General features: G+C 35.0%; 1 protein-coding gene across 13 annotated transcripts in view; it reads left to right on the top strand.

Moving 5' to 3' along the window:
* Positions 1-27,265, top strand: part of LOC128214151 (cAMP-specific 3',5'-cyclic phosphodiesterase 4C-like) — a 406,322-nt gene that overhangs the window by 248,026 nt on the left and 131,031 nt on the right. Inside the window, exon 1 of one of the 13 annotated variants that reach the window (XM_052920450.1) lies at positions 4,552-4,985. The exons of the other annotated variants lie outside the window; for them this stretch is intronic. Coding sequence (XP_052776410.1) covers positions 4,675-4,985 — 311 coding nt within the window. The 5' untranslated portion in view covers positions 4,552-4,674. Of the gene's footprint in view, positions 1-4,551; positions 4,986-27,265 lie in introns of those variants that run through there. 13 annotated transcript variants of the gene reach the window in all.

Raw genomic sequence — 27,265 nt, 5'->3', positions numbered from 1 at the left:
TAATATGGTGTTTATATTCATGCTGGCTTAAGTTCATATCACACAGAGACACATAAAAAATGAAAATATGACACAAGATAATTTAATATAGACTAATATCAGCTAAGATCTTGATGGAAACAATCATTGTTCATACTGTAATTTTCTAGCTACGCTGTGAGGAGTTGCAGGGAAGGTAATGCAATATATATGACCATATTCCAACATCATAAATCTCCCCAGAAATTGCCAACCACTAGTATTTTCATTATAAACACATGGAAGCCTGTTTCATTTATCAAGAAAATCAAATGAAGTGTTTTAACAGGTTTTCTCCACTTACTGACAGCTAGGTATCCTTAAATAAATTGCTTGACATGAGCCTTCAAGATGTATAGAAACTGGCAAATAGCCTTTAACCTGGTGCAGGTAAATTTTAAGTTTTTTTTTTATAGCTCCTGTTTTATACAGCGGCATTAAAAGCATTGTTGCATATCGTCTTGTACTGGTAAAGAGAGCATCAGTATTGTTATATCTTGTCTTGAACTGGTAATGAGCGCATCAGTATTGTTATATCTTGTCTTGAACTGACCATGAGAGCATCAGTATTGTTATGTCTTGTCTTGAACTGGTAAAGAGAGCATCAGTATTGTTATATCTTGTCTTGAACTGGTAAAGAGAGCATCAGTATTGTTATATCCTGTCTTGAACTGGTAAAGAGAGCATCAGTATTGTTATATCTTGTATTGAACTGGTAAAGAGAGCATCAGTATTGTTATATCTTGTCTTGTACTGGCGGAGATCATCAGTATTGTTATATCTTGTCTTGAACTGGTGAAGAAAGCATCAGTATTGTTATATCTTGTCTTGAACTGGCAAAGAGAGCATCAGTATTGTTATATCTTGTCTTGTACTGGCAAAGAGAGCATCAGTATTGTTATATCTTGTCTTGTACTGGCAAAGAGTGCATCAGTATTGTTATATCTTGTCTTGTACTGGCAAAGAGTCTGTCAGTATTGTTAAATCTTGTCTTGTACTGGAAATGAGTGCATCAGTATTGTTATATCTTGTCTTGTACTGGCAAAGAGTGTATCGGTATTGTTATATCATCTTGTACTGGCAAAGAGGGCATCAGTATTGTTATATCTTGTCTTGTACTGGCAAAGAGGGCATCAGTATTGTTATATCTTGTCTTGTACTGGCAAAGAGGGCATCAGTATTGTTATATCTTGTCTTGTACTGGCAAAGAGGGCATCAGTATTGTTATATCATCTTGTACTGGCAAAGAGGGCATTAGTATTGTTATATCATCTTGTACTGGCAAAGAGGGCATTAGTATTGTTATATCATCTTGTACTGGCAAAGAGGGCATCAGTATTGTTATATTATCTTGTACTGGCAAAGAAGGCATCAGTATTGTTATATCATCTTGTACTGGCAAAGAGTGCATCAGTATTGTTATATCATCTTATACTGGCAAAGAGGGCATCAGTATTGTTATATCTTGTCTTGTACTGGCAAAGAGAGCATCAGTATTGTTATATCTTGTCTTGTACTGGCAAAGAGAGCATCAGTATTGTTATATCATCTTGAACTGGCAAAGAGTGCATCGGTATTGTTATATCATCTTGTACTGGCAAAGAGAGCATTAATATTGTTAACATATTGTTTTCCCAGTTTGCAGATATTTAGTGGTACAATTTGCGCTAATTAATGGAATAACACCCCCAATTGACTGGAGATCCGCTAATTTATCGGTTAACACCGTAACAATGAATGGAGCGCAATCTTTACAGCCTTCCCGCAGGCAGATTTAAGATCAGTTTCACGGTTTATTGCAAAACTTTTATGACATGTTCATGCCTGGATTTAAATAAGGCATGTCGAACCAATTAAGGCATGTTGGGGAATCCAGCTCCTTCTGTGAAGGCATGTCCGCACCGACACCCGATAAGGCTCTGGGAAAATACTGACTATTTGTCGGTATGCAAATATTAATAAATCTTCTTATCAGAAAAGATTTGCCCGATTTTAAAATATTTTCACAGAAGTGAACAATTACCTTTTTTTATATATATATTTTTAAAAATTGATAAATTATTGTTTTATGATCATTGAAGATTTCAATTTTCAACATTATAAACTTATTTACAGAAGCAATGTGCTCTTTTGTGACAGTTACATAACTCCAACTTAAATATTGTAAGAGTTATTGTCTTTGCAACTTTTTAATCAAAAATATATTGTTCATGTTTGACCATTTGAAATACAGGACATATTATTGCTTCACCTGCAGCGAAGGGTGGGGATTTGTTTGGGAGGGGGGCTGTCCAGTATGCTGTCTGATCAATAACTTTGTCCAATCTTTACCAAATCAGGTCAGAATGCGTATAGGCATAATACCTCAGACATGTTCAATAACCTGAGAGTTATTGCCCTTTAATTATAGAAATGTAGAGAGCAACATTAAAGCTTTACTCAGGCGAGCACTATAGGGCCATCTTGGCCGTCTTGTTAAAAATACAGTTATAAAACTGAATCAGTATAAACAAACTAAAGAAAATGAAAATCTTATGTAGATCTCAGCTGAACATTTTGAGTTGCTAATATGACAATCCCTTGCAACAAAAACACCTTATGTAAAAACATCATGTGAATAAAACTGTTATGGTGTTCCTTTCCCATGATCAGAGGACTACCTGCTATATTGATTCACAGCCTTGTTTTTGTCTTACTCAAGCATAAAACTCCAATTACCTTCTTCGTGACTTACAAGTGCTCTGTCATAACTCATTAGCAGTGTGACGGTGTACTACATATTTATTTGCCGTTCTGTTTTACTTTTTCTGCTGAAGTCAGTGAAATGATGATACATGTAACAAATGCTTTAATTTGTACTGCTCCATTTTGTTTTAAATTTCTTACATTTCTGATTTAGTTTTATGATGCCATTATATTTTGTTTTTTATTTATGAAAATAGTAAAAAAAAATCTGAATTTAAACATACTGAACATGCTTCACTGCTATGGCAAAAAGTTGAAATCTTTGTAGCATTAGAAAATCATTCTAAAGAGTCTCCTAAGTGACCTTTTTGAAGCAATTACTGGTATGTGCATGCTCACTGCAAATAATGAGAGACTTGAAGCATCCAGGAGAGACTTAAGAAGTAATTGATTCTTATAATAGTTAAGCACTTAAGCGCTGACGTAATTATAATCCGTATCAAGTACCTCCCAAGTTTAAATGAAATGTAATGAGATTTCCATTAGAAGGAGATAAGTTTTGACCTGCCTAACTAAATCAGTGATAGTAAGAAAAGATTTTAAATCAATAAAGGTCAATAACTGTTTCACACGTGACCCCTGGTTGCCAAAAAAATGTCTTTGTTACAAAGGGATAACAATACCGTGAGGATAATAGCACCATTAATCCCCCATCATCTACTTGTTTTGATGTCTTCAACTGTAAATGATAATGTCTCATTACCATTGAAGGAGTATTGGTGATAACGTTGTTGTATCTGTATCGGAATATCCCGGAAAACACTTCTCTGATCAAACACAGTAATATGATAAAGTGGCTATGTAAGTACATGGTAGTTTTGTCAGCAACAACTAATTATCCTTGCAAAACCAGGACATTCCAATTAATAGTGCATCTTGGAATGTATTAGGGAAGATTTGCCTGATATTTATTAATGTTACACAGTGAAAAACGAATATTTATAAATGTAACACAGTGACTAAAGATATTTATTAATTTTAAACAGTGAATAACTATTTTTTTTATCAATTATACACAGTGATAATTTATTATATAATGTAGCCCTACAATATTGTCTTAAAATGAATATAATAATGTATCTGCTGTGTGGCACTTCACAGCACTGAATACTGTAATATTGGCTTCTTTGACTTCTACAGAGATATGTCCCAGGGTTTCATTGTGAGATTTCTATCTAGGATTTTCGTAATTATTTAAACTGCAATTAGTTTGTCCTGACAGTGAAGCATGGGTACCTTTGGTAAAATAAATATTGATGGTTGATGTTTACAAGGAGCTGTTTGGTATTTGCTCAGAAGCCAAGGAGAAAGGTTTGAGATTATACATGTGCCTTACAGAACTGAACGGATGTGATATTCTTGCTCATTGTGGAATTATTAAAAAAAAAGTGCAATAAGTAAATATAGATTGATTATCTAGAAGAACAGGTAACTACGTCGATGTGAGCAGATTACTGTGATTTCTCCTTACGATTCACACATCTCTGTGAACTAATATAATTCACTCGTTTGTTTCTTTTTTGCTGGATTTACTTGGTCATACGTTATGCATTGCTTGTTTTAATGATTAAACTCTATGCATTTATTTACTGTATTTAATTGGCAAAGATTTTCTTCTAGAACATTTTACAATTTTATGAATATTATATACGTGAAATAGATGGATATGATTAATGATAAATTATTATTGATCGGTTTTTGAATGCAATATAAATGATTTGTGATATTAATGGATGGAGTATTTGTTCTTAATCTTTGTTGAATGTGTTTTGAAAGCTTCAGTTTAATGATGCGATAATCATATAAACAAACTACTTTTATAATATTGAAAAAAAGACTGGAATACAGCAACAGTTTGGAGTAAATATTTGTAGTGAAAGTTGTAAATCCAAGTGCAAGGTGGCTATAATAATGAGGAGATTTCAAGGTATGGTCCCACTGGAGCCATTAAAGCTGGATTATGATGATGAAGATGTTTTTGTTGATGTTGCAAAAACCACAGTGGAAAACAGTAAGTCCTCCTACAAAATGATAACCAGGACGATGACCTCTTCATGTCAAGGTCACTCTAGCGGATTGGCTGTACAAGGTCAATCTCAAGGTCAGACAGTAGACGGTAATTGTGCTGAGAATGACAATGATAGGTTAAGTCCCCTGTTAAGCAGGCAACCATCTTATGGATTGCGTAGAAAACGATCTAGAAAAGGAAATTACAGATTCAGGTAATAATCAGTTTTTTCATTAAACCCATTTCCATCAATTATATCATAAGCAAAATAAGCAAGATTTTTTAAATGGTGTAAATCCTGTTATTAAATGATTTTTATGGACATGATAGATCACTAAATAATCACAGTTCATTCAGTGCAGTTGATTTTTGAGAGCAGAATCAACAGGAGACAAACACTTCAGAAATGATGAAGTGCTTGGCATAGTTGATGTGTAGGAATAGGTTAAAGATCAGCATCCAAAGAAGCAGTGACATGCAAGCTTGATGTCACAGTACATCCTTTAAAGGGGCTGTACTGCCTATGATAAAAAAGCGAAAAAAAGAAAGAAAATTGTTGAAAACTGACATAAACTTGGTATCGATGTCTACAATGCATTGAAACTTACTAACTGAAGTACCACATAGTTTACAATTAATTTATTTTTAGCAGTTTTTTCGTATTTTTCCATTAAAAAAGATTACTGGGTATGTCTACGTAGTAGAATTCATTCCTTATGCGTGATTGGCTAGTCGATGTTATCACGTGATATTACCAAATTAGGTATATAGCTTAAATATTCCAACTGTTTAGGGTAAACCTTCGTAGCACAGTGAATACAACACTGGGCCATTTTGGTGACACCGGTTCAAACCCGGTCTCCGACTCGATTTTATTTTTACATTTTGGTATTTTTTTTACAATTATGATATCAAAGAATAAAACATTTTATTAAATAAGACCAGAGTTTTTTATTTTTCGTTTTACGGGAAATTTTTCAAAAATAAGCGCCAGGAGGAGGGAATAAAATAAAGAAAAAGATGTCAAAAAATGAGCGTCCAGAAAAATAAATAAAAATAAGATGGATTTTTCGTATTTTTTTTCTTTTTTTCGGAAACATTTATAGAATCAATGTTTTGAAGTTGTGCGCCCATTCACCACTATTTTCGGTACATAAACACAACCACCGCATTCACTCGGCACTGCGGGGCCACCTGGTAGGTAAAAACATGGCCCGTTTCTCTCTATATCCCCTGTATACCCCCTGGACCTGGGGGGCCGTGGTTACAATTAACTGGTGCATAATGCTCGTTTAAGGAACTTTTTTAAACATTTGGATATTTATTTTACTCTCTAAACGCCACAAGTCAGCTAATTCACACCAATGTAAATATATTCTTCAACTGTAACTTCACAGTATTTAACAATGCACTGTTTAATAAAAATTACACAAATTATTATATATGCATGATTTTGATATGAGCATCTATACTTTTGTAGTTCTTTTAATAGTCACTGAAACTCGCACTGGCAAAACATAACGCATCTGGCACATTGTTTGTTTCTAAAATGTTGATTTATATCATTTTGGGTAAAAATATTGAGACAAACAACACATTTGAAGAAATTAAATGTCTTTGATATACAAGAAAAGAAACGAGGTATGTAACTCAAACTTACCAGATTTCACAGTAGAGTCAATTTTTTAGTTCCTTAATCAACATACAAACAATCCATTTATAAATGGGTGACATTAAAAGAGGAGTCAATGCCCATTTAAATGGTATGCGATATGTTGGTATAACTTTATTGCCTTCAGACAAACAAGCCAAATCCAATGTCACATTCTCGTCTTTTTCTGTAGTCGGAAACTGTACAGCAAATTCAAATTCTCAATGTATCCCCGTGCAAACAGGTCTACACACAGAAATATTTAAGTGATTTATCCTTTGGTATAAAGAAAATACAATTCCGTTCCGAAATATCACAAAATGACAAACGCACTGATTTTATGAACAACAGTGTCAGTCATCAAACTAAATCCATTTTAAAATTTCGTAAAAGGCCGCCATTTTCCAAACAAGCGCTTAGATGTGATGATTATAAGCAAGTTTCAAGTTTTATTTTCATCATGGCATATAATATGCATGTGATATCACAAAACAATGAAACATATTTCAGTTGAAACAATAAGCAAGAAGCGCCGGCTTCCGCCATCTTGGAAATTGTGCGCGATAATTTTTGTTGTTGTGAAATGAGCATTAGGTTAAATAACACTAAATTTTATTTTCTATCGGAGATCGAAGAAACGGGCGGCGGAAAAAATAAAAATAAATTTAGGAATTTGAATCTTTTTCTTTTTTGGGTTTTGCAATATTTAGGTACGGCGCTCCCGTAAAACGAAATATAAAAAACTCTGGCCTAATTGTCCTGCGATTCATTACAAAATAAAACTGTTTCTCGTGCCAATCTGGTGTACAGTCCCTTTAATATAGCATGCAAGGTGAGGAAATATAGAGTGTGGAAAAAAAGGTGTGTGTGGAAATATAGGGTGTGGAAATAAAGGTGTGTGTGGAAATATCAGATGTTCACATACTAGAATAATTGTAAAGTCTACTTATATTGCACATATCAGATCAAAGCAACAGCACATTAAGTTATCTTAACTATCATAAGATAATTAAATTAGCCGAATAATGGATTCAGTTTTGTACTGGCACATGATAGGAACGAGTTGTTGCATTATAGTTTAACCATTTAGATAGAAATTATAAAAGTTCACAAGTTGTCCATGGGAATTTCTGTTTAGAAGTGGCAAAAGAGGATCAGGTTATACTAGAAATAATACCATTAAAATAAAAGCAACAAGTGGTAACAAATGAAATGTAAACCCTGTTTAGAGGCAGATTATATCAAGGTAGGGGCTCAAACAACACTAAATGAGAGACATACATGTACAAATACCACAAACACACCATACACAACCAATAAATGTAGGGGCCATTTGGCTGGGATTATACCAGCAGGGGATTGTACCAGCAGTTTACCCGGGATTGTCTATACTGCAAGTCAAATGCCCCATGGAGGGGAGGGGGCGTATTAAACTCCTCGAAATACTGGCACATGAGTCTATCCTGTATACTGGGGATTAATCTAGTTTACATGGCCATAACCTCATACTTGTCCTATCATATATCTTTAAAAAATTAGGTTTTATTTATGTATTATATACTATATGATGTTCATAATCTCCCTCCTGACTCTGCACAGAAATGTCTTGTTCATGTTCGGAGTTCTGATTGTTTCCAAACAGTTGATTACTCGATGACAGAAACAGTAAATGATTACCAGAATGTGGTAAATAAGGGTGTCTGAAATAAACCATCTGACAAGATTCCTAAATTGAGATGCACCAAATGTTCCTGATGGGGTCTTTCTGTACCTAGAAATATATCATATCTATAAAGTATTATACTGAAGATGGTTTATGACATTAATCAATTTTATTATTTGCTTTCTGGTGTATGGTTTATAGAGATTTATCAGTAAAATAAAAGTGATATTTCACTGTTTCAATCAGTGAAATATCACTCTAATATGCTTCATAAATTTTCTGCCATGTCCAAATCACACAACAGTACACTCAGGCTGGGACACAGTATCATTTGCGTCATTTTTGAAATCATATAGATTGGCGCTTTTTTTTCTTTTAATTCCTCTTAAGAATATAATAAAAAGAAAAATGGTTTGTTTCAGTGTAGGATATTCAGTATATTTAACTTCTTGAACACCAAAAGTTAATATTTCATTAGATAACTTTGCTGCTCACTCAGAGAAAAATTATAAGTATCAATCATGTGTTTCTGGTCCAGATTGTAAAAATCGACCCGAGGGCACGTGTGTAAGCCAGTAAAAAGACTTGCCTCATTATGGGCCATGAATTGTGCTTGTCAGGGCCTGATTTTTCGTTCCGAACCGGAAAACATGGTTGATATTTTTTCTTGCATACCTGAAATTAACAATTTGTGGAAAATATGATGTAGAAAACGCATTTTTGAACATTTTTGTAAAAGTGTGCATGCGACGTTGTTAACTGACATCATGAAGCGTAGATTTTTTTTATCCTGTCACTTAATCGGTCCAATAACAAGGTGCCATGCAAATTTAGTTTATTTTGATAGTTGACCATGTGATGTTTATCTACAGTCAGTTTGTCATGTGATCCCAGAAAACGGACTGTTTTTCTATTCTGAAATGTCAAATGAAAAGCACAAATATTGCTCAAGAATCTTATCAATAGTCCGCCAACAAGCGACCTCAACAATCACTCGCCCAGAAAATTCCATCACTCTGCATCATAATGACACTGGCAAAGAAAATCAGTCAGAAAGTCTTCATGTGCCCTTACACCCGCAAATGCAGAAAATGTGCAGCATTCAAAATTCTGTGGTGATTGATAAAATCTCACTTACAATAGAAATGAATGCTCTCTTTGACAGTGCAGTTTTGAACATCCATCACTTAATTCTATAAGATCAACATGAATTAAATACAATGAACAATTGTGGAGATTGTTTGAAAACACTTGTGATCTTGAACCATGACCTGTATAGTCTGTGACTTGCTGAATAATTGTTACATGATTAGATAATCTTTGGTGACTGATCCACTTTATGCACTTTTAAAAGCTTATAATTAGCTGGATTTTTCATTGAAAAATTACGGGTTATAGAATGGTGAAAACCGGGCAGGCATTAACAATTCTGCGTTTAAGTTTGTTTTTTTATGTAATAAAATCAAGAGTTTTTATCCAATGGTTATCAAACTTGATCAGACTATTTGTCAGCATGTTAACTTGATTATATATGAATATGGGTTATCTTGGGTCAAAAACTAGGTCACTAGGTCAAATCTTTAGAAGAAATACTTTATGGTAAAAAATTCAACAATCTTTATAAAATCTTGATGAAACATGGTCAGAATGCTTGTCTGCATTATATCTTGCATATTTTTTAATATGGGTTAACCCGGGTCAATATCTAGGTCACTAGGTCATATCTTAGGAAAATTATTTCCACGTCATAAATTCAACATTTTTTTTCATATCTTGATGAAACTTGGTTAGAATATTTGTCTGCATAATATCTTGCTTATTTTTTATATCGGTCATCCCAGGTCAAATTCTAGTTCACTAGGTCATTTTTAGGAAAATATTTCCATGTCATAAATTCAACAATTTTTGTCAAATCTTCATGAAACTTGGACAGAAATTTGTCTGCATAATATCTTGAAAGTTCGTTAATATGGGTCATCCCCGGTCAAAATCTAGGTCACAAGGTCAAATCTTAGGAGAAAGAATTCCATGGTCATTTTAAAATTAATTAATTTTTGTCAGATCTTTATGAAACTTTGTCAGAATATTTGTCTACATGTTGTCTTAAACATTTGTGAATATGGGTCACCTAAGATCAAAAACTAGGTCACTAGTTCAAATCTAAGGAAATATTTTCCTGTTGTCATAAAAAAAATCTATGCTTACCAAAGTTTACCTATCAATTTCAGTCAACAACTAAATTCAATTGCTATTTTATAAACACACATCCCAATCATAAATTTCATATCTACCCATTTTTTCAAAAATTTAAATTTTAATTGACTTTAAAAATATTTGTGTACATGAAATATTTGTGTACATGAAATCTTAGATGATAAAGTGTGTCATCTATGGTCAAAAACTATAGGGCTCTGGGACAGATCTTATTGGAAAAGCTGATGTGTTTATAAAATGTTGAAATGGAATAGTTTCTGTTGATCAGGTTTTTTGTATGAACGATATCTCCGATAAGTATAAATATGGGTCTTTTTGGTTAAAAATATTAGGTCACTAGCTTAAATCCTAGGTTTGCAAAATTGCATCGTCAAAAAAAATAATCCGACTTTAATGCAGCGTTGCGGCATTGGCGTCTTGTTATGTTTTGAATTGATATTGTTGACTATGAATGTATTAGATAAAATTTAACAGTTTTGAGAACTTTTTGGGCCACATTTAAATATGGTCCCTAGTGTGTCAATGTCAACCCAGGAAAACAGTTGTTCCCCTTTTTATAAAATTAATTGATTATTTGAAGGTAATTTATCGTGTTTTAATAAACAAATTAACAGGATAAATAAAATACTAGGAGGTCTTGCCAGATAAACTTCCTCCATCCACGGCACTAACCTGTATTCTCTATATCACTATTGACAGCAAATAGTTCCTCTAAAAATTGCGTTTTTGTTGATTTTTTATTTTCAATTTTAATCAAAACTCTTGCATACCTGTACATTTGATTGCGCTTTATTGAAATGGCATGATGTTCCTTTCATAAACCATGCAATGAAAGATATAAGCAGTGGTGTATTGTTGCGCGTGACTCATCTTGCATGGGGGTTGAAAGACAGGTTTTCTTCAACACTGTTCACATGACCGGAAATACACGTCAGGTTTGCAAGAAAGTACGGTCTTACATGGAAACAAACAATTATCCGCTATATATTCAAACAAATGTCAATCCAGCCATTTGTTCATGTTAATTTGTCAATGTTAATGATCATCTTGTTCTACCTTCAAGTTTACATCTTGCCAAGTAAGAGTATACAAAAGACACATAAATAAATAATGTTAACTGGTCCCATTTACATGCTATATAACTGATCAGCCACGGTGTGTAACAGACAAATAAGTTGGATTTATTGCATTGAACTTTTGTTGTCTGGTCCTCCTGGGATTGGAAATTACCCTGTCAATGTCTCTCCTAAAGACAGCCTCTAACAATCTTCTCTGTCCTTGTGAAAACATTCAGTTGTCCTGAACAGGAATTGTTGTCTCCAGGTTTAATAATTAACAGAAGCGAGATGTTTCTCTCCTACCATCTGTTGCTGTTATCTCTGTATGTTCTTACATTGTTTTTCATCTGTTGCTCACTGCTATGATGTATTTTTTTGCCAAGATTGATGTTAAGATTCATAAAGAGCAAAAACTATTTCTGTATGATAACGTTCATTATGCTAAGGGACTTGTGCTACTAATAATCCAAGAAGAATTGCTTAAAAAGTGCCAGACTTTGTGTGACAGGAACTGTTTAAGTCGTCAGTTTTAAGGTCAGCAGATTGTGCTTTATTTTGAGCATCTTGCATGTCACCATCTGTTGCAGACAGATTTGTACACAGGCAAATTGATGATCTGGATTTTTTCTTGTCCTTTATTTGCATTTGTTCCATGATTGACGGTGATTTTGTTTTGTTTTTGTCTAACTCCAATATCAATACAGAAACAATTAAGTAAGATGTGCGCAATCATTCTATAACTACCGAGCAGATATTTGCAACGCTATTTACTAATATACCACACACCAGGGCTTCTAAAACTTTGGAACCTCAATCGGTCCGGACCCGGCGACGACCCCCCCCCCCCCCCCCTCACCACCACCACAAAAAAAAATCCTCCCTCCCATCAAAAAAAGAAAGACCTGTTCAATAGTCCGATTTTATAGAAATGTCATACATTTTCGCGACGTCTATTCTGTCAATATTTCAATATTTTTTGCGATGTGGCAATTCGTAAGAGGGCTCTAGAGCCAGCATAGCCGATTCGGATAGTCCTTGATACAAGTTTAATTCAAATGAGATTCTCGTCGAGTTCTGCGGCATTTCTAACAAGAAAGACTGCGATCGTAATTAACTGTGGCTGTCGGGAGGCGGTCAGACGACAAAAAGTGAAACAGTATTATGATTTATTTGTTTAATGCTTCTTCAGTGGGTCAACATTCAACTGATAATCTTGAATAATAGTATATATCTAGATATATAATCGGGGCAACAAGCTTAAAGTGTGATATCGACGATGATTTTTTTCATTTCTGCGAATAAATATTACGTAAGCGGCGGACTCAGCTGTCAGACTATGTAGTTAATCAAGCGTATCGCTTTTGATATCCTAAATATTATTATGTTAATTAATTCGGTATTTTAATGCTTTCACAGATTAACAATGACATGCATTTATCTTTAAAGCCGTTTTTAACCAGCAATGCTTCTTTATAACAATCTAAATTTCACCGTTTTGTAATCAACAAACGGATATCATCTAATGATCGACAAAGACATAGCATATTGCCATGTGAAAATATGGACTGATTTTAACACTTAATCAGGAAAGCTGCAAGCAGATAATTAACACATAGTTTGTGTCTTCTGCTTATACCAAAACATGTGATTGGACCGATTGCAAGCGTCTGCTAATTAACAGATGGGCTATAGAGTGATCAGCGTAGCGGAAAAAGCAGCTGGTCGCATCGGTCTCATGGTAACCAAGACACTTTTATGACCTATTGGATGTAGTTTTGAATATGTGAATGACCCATGAATGTTTGTGTAGTACAATTTTTACATCTTTTACTGAATTAGTCGTTTTGGACCGAAATTACAATTTTTTTTAGAAAATTTCGGACCGATTTTTTTTACACTTTTTGAAACTGAAATCGGTCTGGCTTGGTCAAAATCGGTCCAGACCAGCAAATTGCCGGTTTTTAGAAGCCCTGCCACACACTTTTTTTTAACAATGTACCTGACAACATGGTACAAAAGTGCAACCTTGTGATTGAAATAATACAGTCACGCTAAAGCTGTTGTTGTGTAATACAGTTTGGTGACCATGTGTAGTAAAGCCAAAAACCTTACCCATCTATACAGTTTGGTGACCATGTGTAGTAAAGCCAAAAACCTTACTCATCTATACAGTTTGGTGACCATGTGTAGTAAAGCCAAAAACCTTACTCATCTATACAGTTTGGTGACCATGTGAAGTAAAGCCAAAAACCTTACTCGTCTATACAGTTTGGTGACCATGTGAAGTAAAGCCAAAAACCTTTCTCATCTATACAGTTTGGTGCTACTTTTAACAAAAGTGTGTGCTGTTTCAAATCCTGTTGAGACCTTGTTTGCAAACATTGGAAGCTTTCTCCTCCTGGGGAAGGTACCTGTGTAACTCATTGAGTGAAAACACCCAGTATTCATATTTTATATATGGTAACATGAAACCTAGGAGGGGTCTTGGAATGATCCCAGCATACAAATGAATTAGATATGTAGGTGAATGGTTTCCTGGGAGTTTGACATAATTATCTGAACTGCTGACATAATTGATGTATTAGGGAATTATATAGGTTTCCTGGTGTGTTTCTCTCTAAGAAATATTTTATGGTACAGGTATTGCTTTGTATGTTTTTTCCCAAGAAACAAAGTTGAGGTATTGTCATAGCCTTGGTGTTATTGTTGTTGTTGTTGTTGTTGGTAAGATATTCATGATACTTGTTGCACATATAGCCAGACAAAATATGCACATGTATAGCAAGACCAATAATTATTATAACTTGATTATTATATATTTTAGGTAATTTGCTCTGCTCGATAGAAACAACAACAAACGAGTGTTAATGTTCATTGAGAATTTTCATTTATGTTTTGGCTGCTGTTTGTGTCACAGAAAAAAAATATTAACACTCTCTCTTTTTTCTGAGTCTTTGTTTTAATACTGAAATATTTATGAAGGGCATGAGACTGTCATATTTTTTTTAATGAAATTGATGTATTACAAATGTTTTAAAATCAGAAATAAAGTTGTAATAAAATATTGATGTATAAACTACTTTGCTGCAGTTCTGTGTCGCACGTTTCGCAACCCAACACATCTGTTCTAAATCTTCATTAAGTTGAATTGCATTGCTAGTAAATTACGCATGATTGAAAATTATGTGTTGTTATTTTGCGGGGAAAGTGATAAAACTATGAGTTACACTCATTTTATGACAGAGAAACAGGCGAAGATTAATTATGAAGCAAAAAACATGGTCCAGTATTTGCTTAAAACGTTATTGCAATTTATCAAATGTAGAACATGTATCAGCAAATGAGAGAAAAACATGACAGAATCATCGGAAATAGAGGAGTTTCAACAAGTGCACACTGTCTAATAACAAACTTTCTGTGTCCCTTTGGCAGTTTTATGTAAAAAACAAAATTGATATATTCATGAGTTTTGGAAGATTTGTTCCAGCCCAACATAAACTGCCAAAATGAACACCCTCATCATTCAGTTTGCATGTGATAGACTGGTCATGACATTTTTCATGATTTTCTTTTCACACATTCATGATTTCAACTCCACAAATATATGATTTCACGATTTCTATTTCATAATTTCACGATTTTTAATTCTTAAATTCATGATTTATTATTTATGAAGTTGAAATAGTGGAAATGTTCAGTTGAAATTGTGAAGTTGAAATTGTCAATAGTTAAAGTTGAAATCATGAATTTGTAATGATGAAATGGTGAAATATTGAAATTCGGTCTTTTATTGTAGTTTAGAGTATTGCTGGTTTCTATCAAATGGCATAACTGTTGCAATTTCTTACATATTTGTGAGGATTTGCTTAATATTCTAAAGATAATTAAATATTGCAACTGGACATGTGTTTCCCGTCATGTGACAAGTGCTGGAAAAACCTGTCTTACACCCCCCCCCCCATGTAAGAATATATATATATAAGTATGCAAGAATTTTAATTTAAATTGAAAATAAATAATCATAAAACGCGATTTTTAGAGGAACTGTTTGCTGTCAATAGTGATTTAAAATTACTGCACTTTATGATGCCAGTAAACAACATCGAACATCGCGCTTTTTGGTGAAATGTACAAAAGTGTGTTTTCTACGTCCCTTTTTCCACAAATTGATAATTTTAGATATGCAAGAAAAAATATCAATCATGTTTTTCTGGTCCGGATCGATAAAACCCGACCCTCGGGCATGCTGCATGGCCAGTAACCTGGCAAGCCTGGTTCCCTGCTTGTAGGCTTGTTCTCGGGTTGGATTATTTTATTCGTACCAGAAACACATGATAGTCTGTTGCCTGAAAATATCTTATAAAGTATTTTCCAACATAATAAGGCCAGAGTTTTTTTATCTTTAGATTTATGGGAGATTTTTCAAAAAGTTGGGTAAGGAGGAGGAAATAAAAATAAAAATAAAATGCATAAAATGTCTCGAAGGAGAAATAAATAAAAATAAAATAGATTTTTCTCCAATTTTTTTTATTTTTTTAACCTTCTTATATCATGAAGACAAAACACACCTAACTTGTGTCAGCTATTTCATAGGCTGAACAAAGGGTGAAAGATCACCATAAAGTTTCAAAAGCATAATTAAAAGTTCCTTTTAAAGACTGAAAATATTGACCTCAACACTGTCAGTTCAAACGCTTATTGAAATTAGTTGTATATATTTGTTCGAATGCATCTATGCATATGTGGTGCATATATTATCAACCCATAGATTTTATGAAACATGTCAGTGTAATAAAGAAATTAAAATGGCCATTTCTAACCTTTTGCCCACAATATAAGCATATCCTTTCCATTGTGAAGTATTCAAACATTGAACAAAGTTTCAGACACGGTATTAAAGGAGGTCAAATGTGTTTTTCTGTCTTTAACGAATTAGCACCGTGACAATTTACCGTGATGTGGTTTTTATATAGAAAATATTACCAAATAAAGTCCAAGCCCTGATGGAAATTCCTCTTCACTTCGAAGTTTGACAGGGCTTACGGATACACAGATATTCAAAATCTACATTTATGTACTTCACCAAATTCGGGAGCATTAAGATAAATTTGACAAGTGTTATATGTTTCAAAAAAAAGGGTCTAAGAACTGATTTAAGAATCAGTCCTGAACAATATCCTTCCTATTCCAGCTATGCCCGTTGGCAATGAGCAACCGATCAGTATAACTTCTTGCACTGACTGCCAAATATCTTATGTTCAGATTTTTTTTCTGTCTTATCGGAAACACACACTATGTTATTATTACATCATTTTCAGTATTCTTTAACGATTTAAATTCTAGATAATTATTAAACTAATTAACAACTACGAACGTATCACGATACCTTGTGTTTTTCTCTTCAAATATGTGATCGTGAAGCAGTGTGTTCAATGCTCCTCAGAGTCAAATTTAGAAAAAAATATCCATTTTGACTATGATGAACACGATATCATTTTGCAGTTTATGTTTGTCAGAAGCTATACATTTTTGTGCTGTAATCCAATTCATTCTTGTTAATATACGACGTGCGCCAATGAATTTTAATGGATAATACAACCCACGAATTTCTGTCTCCTTATTTTGCCCGGAAGTTGCGCAATCATTCCACGTATCGCGAACAACATACTGAATTTACAAAAAAAAATCACAATAAACACGCTTTAAGTTCTCCCCGGTTTGATTTAAATAAAGAAACATAAACATCGGAACGTCTTTGTAGTAAAACCTTTCAATATAGCTGCAGAAATTGCGAGAAATAAGGGGTATGACATTAACTACTTTCACTTTTGGACGGACGTTGTTATGGTAACGGGTACCTGTTCTGTTTCCCCGCGTATTTCCGACTGTTTTATGTGGTTTGTGCAGTAAAAAGACCGATAATGAATGACAATTAATACACCAGTTGGTTCTGAGATATGGGTTATAGGTTACACACCACCATTGTTATTCCCTATATAATTCAATGTAAAATTATAATTTTTAGACAAAATTTAAAGGCATTTCGAGCGAATGCAGGCTATGATAACCACATATATTCTTAAAGTACAAGCTTTAAATAACATTTTAAGCCAATAAAAAAGGGGGTCAAGTTATTCCTAAGAAAAATCACTCCACTTGAAAAACAAACTCTAAAAATTGCACTGTCCGCCATGACAGTTCTTCCAAAATGACCTTTCAACTATAGAGCAGCGGTTTATGCTTTAATCTCTACTCTAAATGATAAATCAAGCAAGAATAGATACTTAAGGTATAAAAGTTTCAGGAATAAAGATAGTTTTGATTTACAGTGTATTAAGCATGTGAAAACATGTCTATCAATCATAAGAACATTTTTTTTTTTATTGAGAATTTTCCACACAACGGAAGTACATATGACGTAATGGTGACGTCATTCCTATAGAACACTTATTTTATTTTCTTCTTAACATTGGAACAACGTTCGTCGGAAAAAATAAAAATAAAACTACGAAAATGAATTTTATTTTTATTTGGGTTTTGCAATATTTAGGTACGGCGCTCCCGTAAATCTAAAGATATAAAAACTCTGGCCTAAGGGCAGATTTGTCACCTTATAATGTGTGTTGTACATAGTTTATTTTAGTCTCAATGTCTGTGGTTTATGATAACTTCAAAACCCTCCTTCATGGATTTCCTTATGGCACTTTTTACAAATGTCTAGGAGACATTAATATTTAGCTCTGTAAATTTATAATGATTGTTTTGCTAAAGGCTGAATTTAAGTGATTATCCTCCCAGGTTCTTCTTTTACATGATAAAATTACTTGCTCAGTCTCTCTATCAAAAATTGTCTGGACCCTCCTCCACCTGCCTTATCTGTCGAAGTCCTCTTGTGGTTTCCTCCCCTTCCCCCTCCATCTCAACTCTTCCAAAACCACACTCCTATAATATTACCTAGAATATGCAATTTGTCCTTCATTTGCTTGACCTTCTTCAAATCCCCCAACATGAATGCAAATTTACCTTTATCCACTTGACCTTGTTTAAATCCACCCCTTCATTAACTTTCCTTCTTTGGCCATTTTTCTAGATTTCCCTAATATGTCTGCAAATCAGTCTTCATTCTATAATCCATCCTGTAAATTCACCCTGACATGAATGCAAATTACTCTTAATTCTTTGGACCTTTTTCTAAATCCCTCCAACATGATTCTATGCAAGTTACCCTGATTTTCCTTTAACTTTTTTTTACCCCCCCCCCCCCCACCACCACCCACCCCCCACCCCCTTGCTCTCTCTCATGCATGTACATAACCCATCCTTCTCTTCCAACTCCATACACCTCTGTCCCTTACCCCTTCATCCAGCCCGTTCTTATCTAGGTCTGTTAAGGCTTCCCCGATCAAGTCCTACTTTATTATTCTGTAGGAATTTTGGCATTCAGAAATATCATTCATATATTCTTCTCAAGCCCTCTATGAATCAAAAGACATCTGATTGAATATTAGTAATGTCTGGCTGATCTATATAATCTTTGTAACTCAGATATCTTTCACTGATAAAAATGGTTAGCAATTTTATACAGCATTGATCAGCAGAATTTTGCAATCAGACTGGCCTTCATTAAGTTCTAGGGAAATCATGATTTAGTACTGAAAAATCAAGTCTTATGTGGAACTGACATGTTGTTTAGTCATTTTCATTTGTCTCGATGGGTTTCAATTAGTAAATCAGTGTAGTTTGTCCGAAGATTATTTTGTCATATTTAGAAATGATTGTACTGATTTTTCAATATCATATTTGATATTCTGATGATGACTCCACTGGCGTAGCTATATGTAGGCCCTAAGACAAAGTCGTACACACTATTTTCCCTTTTCGTAATAATAATAACCTTGTGCATCAAAGAACATTTTTAAGTTAAGAATGCTCCTTTCCTTAATAATACTTCTATCTAATTAAGTTAGGCTAGAAATACTTTGTTTCTATTTAAGAATAAAACAATAAATCATGGCTTGAATTAAGCCTCTTGAAAGTCTCTCAGTGCCGAAGTACCAACCAACAGAAAGTGCTGACAAAATGATAACATTGTTTTAAGCATCTTCCAACAACCCACAACAGTTTTCCCAAACAGTAGATTTTAATAACAATATAAATTCAAAGTTGGCATTTTAATGCACTTGAAGGGTGGTCTTTAGTAATGGGACCGTCTGTCCGTCCTTACAGTTTACGATCAATAGCTTGTGATCACTGGGGCCCAGGGACCTCAAACTTGGTACGCATATTGGTCATGACCGGCAGAGGAATGACCTGTTGGTTTTGAAGTCAGTGGAGCAAAGGACAAGGTTGTGGTACTTTGAGCTGATAATCTGTTTCCAATCAATAATTGATGGACCCAGGGACATCAAACTTAGACAGATTGGTCATGGACAGTAGATAAACCCTTTTTAAGATCAAAAGTTTGTTGTGAAAATCCGTTTCCATAAGTATCTATAGACTGCTGTGGCCAAAGGAATTCAAACTTGGTAGGTAATTGGTGATGACAAGCAGATAAACCCTTTTAATTTTAAGGTCAGTGTGACAGAGATCAAAGTTGAGGTGACCTTGGGCTGGAAATTTGTTTCTGATTCAATAATTGAAGATCACTCAGCGCAGGGACCTTACATTTGGTAGGCATTATGAGTAGATGAACTCTATTGAATTTAAGGTTGGTAGGTTAAGGTTAATGTCATTAACTGATGAACATGTTGGACTTGAGGAACCTTAAAATTAGAACACTACTATTGATAATGGCTTTGTAACCAGTACGTTCAACATGATGTGAAGCCATTTACCTAAAAGTTTTTTCTTTTATAGGTTAAATATTAAAATCCTGGCAAAAAATAATGGTTGATATTTCATTTTTAGCTCGACTATTTGAAGAATAGGTGGGCTATACTACTCGCCCCGGCGTCGGCATCTGGTTAAAGGTTTAGGGCAAGTTGGGATTTTCACTTATAAGTCCAATACCCTACATTCAATTGACTTAATACTTCACACAGTTGTTCAGAGCCATCACATGATGAGGTTAGATAACTCCATATTATTCTTTACACAGATTATGGCCCCTGATTGACTATGGAACTTAGGTTAAAATTTTAGGGCAAGTTGGAATATTTATTAATAACTTCTATATCCTTTGTTCAATTGACTTAATACTTCACACAGTTGTTCAGGACCATCACACAATGAGGTTACATAACTCCATATTATCCTAAATACAAGTTATGGCCCCTGATTGACTTAGGTTAAAGTTTTAGGGCAGGTTAAAGTTTTAGGGCAAGTTGGGATTTTCACTTAAAACTCCAATACCATTCATTCAATTGACTTAATACTTCACACAGATGTTCAGAGCCATCACAAAATGAGGTTAGATAACTCCATATTATCTTTTATACAAATTATGGCTCCTGATTGACTATGTAACTTAGGTTAAAGTTTTAGGACAGGTTGGGATATTGTTTAATAACTTCTATACCTTTCATTCAATTGACTTAATACTTCACACAATTGTTCAGGACCATCACCCAATGAGGTTACATAACTCCATATCCTTAATACAAGTTATGGACCCTGATTGACTTAGGTTAAAGGTTTAGGCAAGTAAAAGTTAAGGGCAAGTTGGGATTTTAATAAAAAAACTTCTATACCGTTCATTAAATGCAATTAATTAAATTCAAAATTATTTGGGACCAACTTACAACAAGAAACATAACTCCGTTTTAAGCCTAAATACAAATTATGGCCATGGATTTTTTTGATTTTTTTTTAAATTTCCTTTGAAAGGTTATTTGTGTATTCTAAACCACATTTCAATAATGGGAAATCAAGTTATTTGAATGACTTGCGTCATTGTTTGGGCGGGCTGGTGGGAGAAAAGCATCAAAGTCACCTTATGTATCGAATAATTTTAGTTAGGTTTGACATAAAGAGACCAAACTTGGTATTATTACATCCTTATTGTATTCTAAGTCAAAGCGGCGTAGTCGAGCGCGCTGTCTTACGACGGCTCTTGTTTAGTAAATTGTTGTTGAGCCCATTTTAACAAGGGAAGTAACTGTCATACACAATAGAATGAATTGACATCCACTTTGTCTTGCAGTGATTTATTATTTTCATACTAAGCTCTTTAAAATTGTTGGCCATCAATATTTCCAAATTGCATGGGAAGATTGTCATGAAAATATGTTATATAGTAAAGGCTATCTGTCCATAATAGGCCCAAATACTAATGGTTATCTGTCCTATGAAGCCTTTTTGTGGCATTTGTCATAATGGATAAGATGTCCAACTGCACACTAGGGATTGATCCCTGCTTCCAGCCAAATATTTTTTCTATTTATGTTTTTATTATTATTTTCCAAAAATGTTTTAATAGCTTAACTTGTCATCTGAGGTTCAATTTACAAATTTCTCTGGAAAGTTTTATATTTGATTGCATGAAAAAGCAGACAATGCACCTATAAGGGTATTAAGTTATTTTATGTAATTATTTTCATTCTCCCCCAATTAAGTTCAATGGTTGACACCTATGGTTATCAAATTTCCTGTTAAATTGTCTTTAGACCAGCATTTATTGTTGTCAAATTGCTTTTATGAGCAGTTAGTCCTCCTACGGATAAAAAGAGGCAATTTCTCGGAAATATCACTTGTTTAAGGAAACAGGAATAAGGAAGGGACTTCTGTTTGATTTAGTGTTTCTGTCACGATTTATTTCAACTGTAATTGATTGTCTTCAACTGGTTGTCTTCAACTGTTACTGGTTGTCTTCAACTGTAACTGGGTGTCTTCAACTGTAACTGGTTGTCTTCAACTGTTACTGGTTGTCTTCAGTTGTAACTGGTTGTCTTCAACTGGTTGTCCTCAACTGTAACTCAGGTTGTCTTCAACTGTAACTGGTTTTCTTCAACTGTAGCTGGTTGTCTTCAAATGTAACTGGTTGTCTTCAACTGTAACTGGTTGTCTTCAACTGGTTGTCTTCAACTGTAACTGGTTGTCTTCAACTGGGTGTCTTCAACTGCAACTGGTTGTCTTCAACTGTAACTGGTTGTCTTCAACTGTAACTGGTTGTCTTCAACTGTAACTGGTTGTCTTCACAACTGTAACTGGTTGTCTTCAACTGTAACTGGTTGTCTTCACAACTGTAACTGGTTGTCTTCAACTGTAACTGGTTGTCTTCAACTGCAACTGGTTGTCTTCAACTGTAACTGGTTGTCTTCACAACTGTAACTGGTTGTCTTCAACTGTAACTGGTTGTCTTCACAACTGTAACTGGTTGTCTTCAACTGTAACTGGTTGTCTTCACAACTGTAACTGGTTGTCTTCAACTGTAACTGGTTGTCTTCACAACTGTAACTGGTTGTCTTCAACTGTAACTGGTTGTCTTCAACTGTAACTGGTTGTCTTCACAACTGTAACTGGTTGTCTTCAACTGTAACTGGTTGTCTTCAACTGTAACTGGTTGTCTTCACAACTGTAACTGGTTGTCTTCAACTGTAACTGGTTGTCTTCACAACTGTAACTGGGTGTCTTCAACTGTAACTGGTTGTCTTCAACTGCAACTGGTTGTCTTCAACTGTAACTGGTTGTCTTCAACTGTAACTGGTTGTCTTCAACTGTAACTGGTTGTCTTCAACTGTAACTGGTTGTCTTCAACTGCAACTGGTTGTCTTCAACTGTAACTGGTTGTCTTCAACTGTAACTGGTTGTCTTCAACTGTAACTGGTTGTCTTCAACTGTAACTGGTTGTCTTCAACTGTAACTGGTTGTCTTCAACTGTAACTGGTTGTCTTCAACTGTAACTGGTTGTCTTCACAACTGTAACTGGTTGTCTTCAACTGTAACTGGTTGTCTTCAACTGTAAGTGGTTGTCTTCAACTGGGTGTCTTCAACTGTAACTGGTTGTCTTCAACTGTTACTGGGTGTCTTCCAACTGTAACTGGTTGTCTTCTACCGGTTGTCTTCAACTGTAACTGGTTGTCTTCAACTGTAACTGGTTGTCTTCAACTGTAACTGGTTGTCTTCAACTGTAACTGGTTGTCTTCCAACTGTAACTGGTTGTCTTCAACTGTAACTGGTTGTCTTCAACTGTTACTGGGTGTCTTCCAACTGTAACTGGGTGTCTTCAACTGTAACTGGTTGTCTTCAACTGTTACTGGGTGTCTTCCAACTGTAACTGGGTGTCTTCAACTGTAACTGGTTGTCTTCAACTGTTACTGGGTGTCTTCCAACTGTAACTGGTTGTCTTCCACTGTAACTGGTTGTCTTCAACTGTTACTGGGTGTCTTCCAACTGTAATTGGGTGTCTTCAACTGTAACTGGTTGTCTTCAACTGTAACTGGTTGTCTTCCAACTGTAACTGGTTGTCTTTACAGCTGTAACTGGTTGTCTTCTACCGGTTGTCTTCAACTGTTACTGGGTGTCTTCCAACTGTAACTGGGTGTCTTCAACTGTAACTGGTTGTCTTCAACTGTTACTGGGTGTCTTCCAACTGTAACTGGGTGTCTTCAACTGTAACTGGTTGTCTTCAACTGTTACTGGGTGTCTTCCAACTGTAACTGGTTGTCTTCCACTGTAACTGGTTGTCTTCAACTGTTACTGGGTGTCTTCCAACTGTAATTGGGTGTCTTCAACTGTAATTGGGTGTCTTCAACTGTAACTGGTTGTCTTCCAACTGTAACTGGTTGTCTTTACAGCTGTAACTGGTTGTCTTCTACCGGTTGTCTTCAACTGTAACTGGTTGTCTTCACAACTGTAACTGGTTGTCTTCAACTGTAACTGGTTGTCTTCACAACTGTAACTGGTTGTCTTCAACTGTAACTGGTTGTCTTCAACTGTAACTGGTTGTCTTCAACTGTAACTGGTTGTCTTCAACTGTAACTGGTTGTCTTCAACTGGTTGTCTTCAACTGTAACTGGTTGTCTTCAACTGTAACTGGTTGTCTTCACAACTGTAATTGGGTGTCTTCAACTGTAACTGGTTGTCTTCAACTGTAACTGGTTGTCTTCACAACTGTAACTGGTTGTCTTCAACTGTAACTGGTTGTCTTCACAACTGTAACTGGTTGTCTTCAACTGTAACTGGTTGTCTTCAACTGTAACTGGTTGTCTTTACAGCTGTAACTGGTTGTCTTCTACCGGTTGTCTTCAACTGTAACTGGTTGTCTTCACAACTGTAACTGGTTGTCTTCAACTGTAACTGGTTGTCTTCAACTGTAACTGGTTGTCTTCACAACTGTAACTGGTTGTCTTCACAACTGTAACTGGTTGTCTTCAACTGTAACTGGTTGTCTTCACAACTGTAACTGGTTGTCTTCACAACTGTAACTGGTTGTCTTCAACTGTAACTGGTTGTCTTCACAACTGTAACTGGTTGTCTTCAACTGTAACTGGTTGTCTTCACAACTGTAACTGGTTGTCTTCACAACTGTAACTGGTTGTCTTCACAACTGTAACTGGTTGTCTTCAACTGTAACTGGTTGTCTTCACAACTGTAACTGGTTGTCTTCAACTGTAACTGGTTGTCTTCAACTGTAACTGGTTGTCTTTACAGCTGTAACTGGTTGTCTTCTACCGGTTGTCTTCAACTGTAACTGGTTGTCTTCACAACTGTAACTGGTTGTCTTCAACTGTAACTGGTTGTCTTCAACTGTAACTGGTTGTCTTCACAACTGTAACTGGTTGTCTTCACAACTGTAACTGGTTGTCTTCAACTGTAACTGGTTGTCTTCACAACTGTAACTGGTTGTCTTCACAACTGTAACTGGTTGTCTTCAACTGTAACTGGTTGTCTTCACAACTGTAACTGGTTGTCTTCAACTGTAACTGGTTGTCTTCACAACTGTAACTGGTTGTCTTCACAACTGTAACTGGTTGTCTTCACAACTGTAACTGGTTTTCTTCAACTGTAACTGGTTGTCTTCACAACTGTAACTGGTTGTCTTCACAACTGTAACTGGTTTTCTTCAACTGTAACTGGTTGTCTTCACAACTGTAACTGGTTGTCTTCACAACTGTAACTGGTTGTCTTCACAACTGTAACTGGTTTTCTTCAACTGTAACTGGTTGTCTTCACAACTGTAACTGGTTGTCTTCACAACTGTAACTGGTTGTCTTCACAACTGTAACTGGTTGTCTTCACAACTGTAACTGGTTGTCTTCAACTGTAACTGGTTGTCTTCACAACTGTAACTGGTTGTCTTCACAACTGTAACTGGTTGTCTTCACAACTGTAACTGGTTGTCTTCACAACTGTTGTCTTCAACTGTAACTGATTTCATAGGCAGTTTTAATGTTCTCCAAAGAGAGAGCATAATTATAATTGTCTCTGCTTTGTCCGCCTGTCGGGCCATTCTTCCATCCGTCCGGCCGTCACACCCTTGTCTGGAGAATAACTTCAAACCTTATGATGGGATTTAAATAAAATTAGGTATATTGATAGATGGCAATGAGAGGAAATGCAGTGCACGAGAACCATTATCATTTAATGCATATTTATAAAGTTTTCTCCCCTAATCCATTTTTTTTCATAATCGATGCTTGTCCGGGCAATATCTAAAATACCATAGGGATTGAAATGAAACTTTTAAGATATAGAGAGGACATGCTATGCATAAGAACAAAAATCCTCCCCTGGAACTTATCTTATAGTTTTTGACCAAAACATTATGGGAGATTATGTCTAGGCTTTATCTTGAAAAGTACTAAAAGGACTGAAATGAAACTTGAAATATAGATCGATGGCATTAAGAGGAAGTGCAGAAGTGCATAGTACCATAATCCTGCCTTGCATATTTATTTATCTCTACTTAACATTTTTCTAAAATGGTTGCTTGTGCAGGCCATATCTTGGTATGTACTTATATACTCTATATATACTATATAAAAGATGGCAATGACAGGAAGTGTAGTACCAAAGAATAGTATTCCTACCCTGCATATATATTTTGTTATCTCCCCTTAACCCGATATTTATCCATAATGGTTGCTTGTGTGGGCCATATCTTGGAATGCTATGAATGCTGTTTGAAGATCCATATTCACGCTATCATTCAACGCTCCTCTTCTACTGATTTTGATGATTATCGGTTGCTGCTAATTTATTTCATTGCTTGAAATATACATAAAATTTAATTCCCAAACCTGCCCACATCTTTCCATGTTATGATTTTATCAAACTTGTGTATAATAATGCTACAACCATTCACCTTCTACCAGCACTTTGCATTACAATTTATGACTTTTCAAAGAAAATGGCAATAAAGGGTGTGTCTTTGGCTTTCAGCGATACTCTTGTTTAAGACTTTTTGATGCCAAAATCATTTGATCTAATAAAAATTCTCACAGACAAGTTTGCAACTCACTGCACTGTGCCTGAAGGGAATCCTGTATGTTTTCGACCACAGCTCTGATGAACTTGACTTGCACTATACATTTGACTGTTTACTGATTTTATGAGGTTAACAACTTGTACCTGTATAAAAAAATTATGTTCTGGTTTCATGTTTAGTAAGCTTTTACCAATTTACTACCTCTCATACCTCTTGAGGTAGATATCGCTATGCCTGTAAAATTTAAGTTTCCTCTGCTTAATACAAGCATGATTAAAGACATTATAGCGTTATAGCGTTGTATACTTATTTTGAAACAGTTATCTATGGTATTGGACGCAGCTTCTATGTAGAGTCTAGCTGTTTCTAGATGTCCAATTTTACTGTTCTGTTATTAATAATAACCTTAAAGGTTGTTTTTGACACTTCAATTGAACATTTTGTTGAAGCTGAAAGCAATTGTATATACAATATTATGTAAAGCTGAGTGGTTTGACAGTAAAGGTGTCCAACTCTCATCTTAAGAGGTTGTGTGTTTGAA

This window comes from Mya arenaria, chromosome 13 (genome assembly GCF_026914265.1).
Source record: "Mya arenaria isolate MELC-2E11 chromosome 13, ASM2691426v1".
Classification (NCBI taxonomy): domain Eukaryota; kingdom Metazoa; phylum Mollusca; class Bivalvia; order Myida; family Myidae; genus Mya; species Mya arenaria.
The sequence above is the reverse complement of the archived record's forward strand: the minus strand, read 5'-3'. Positions and strand labels throughout refer to the sequence as shown.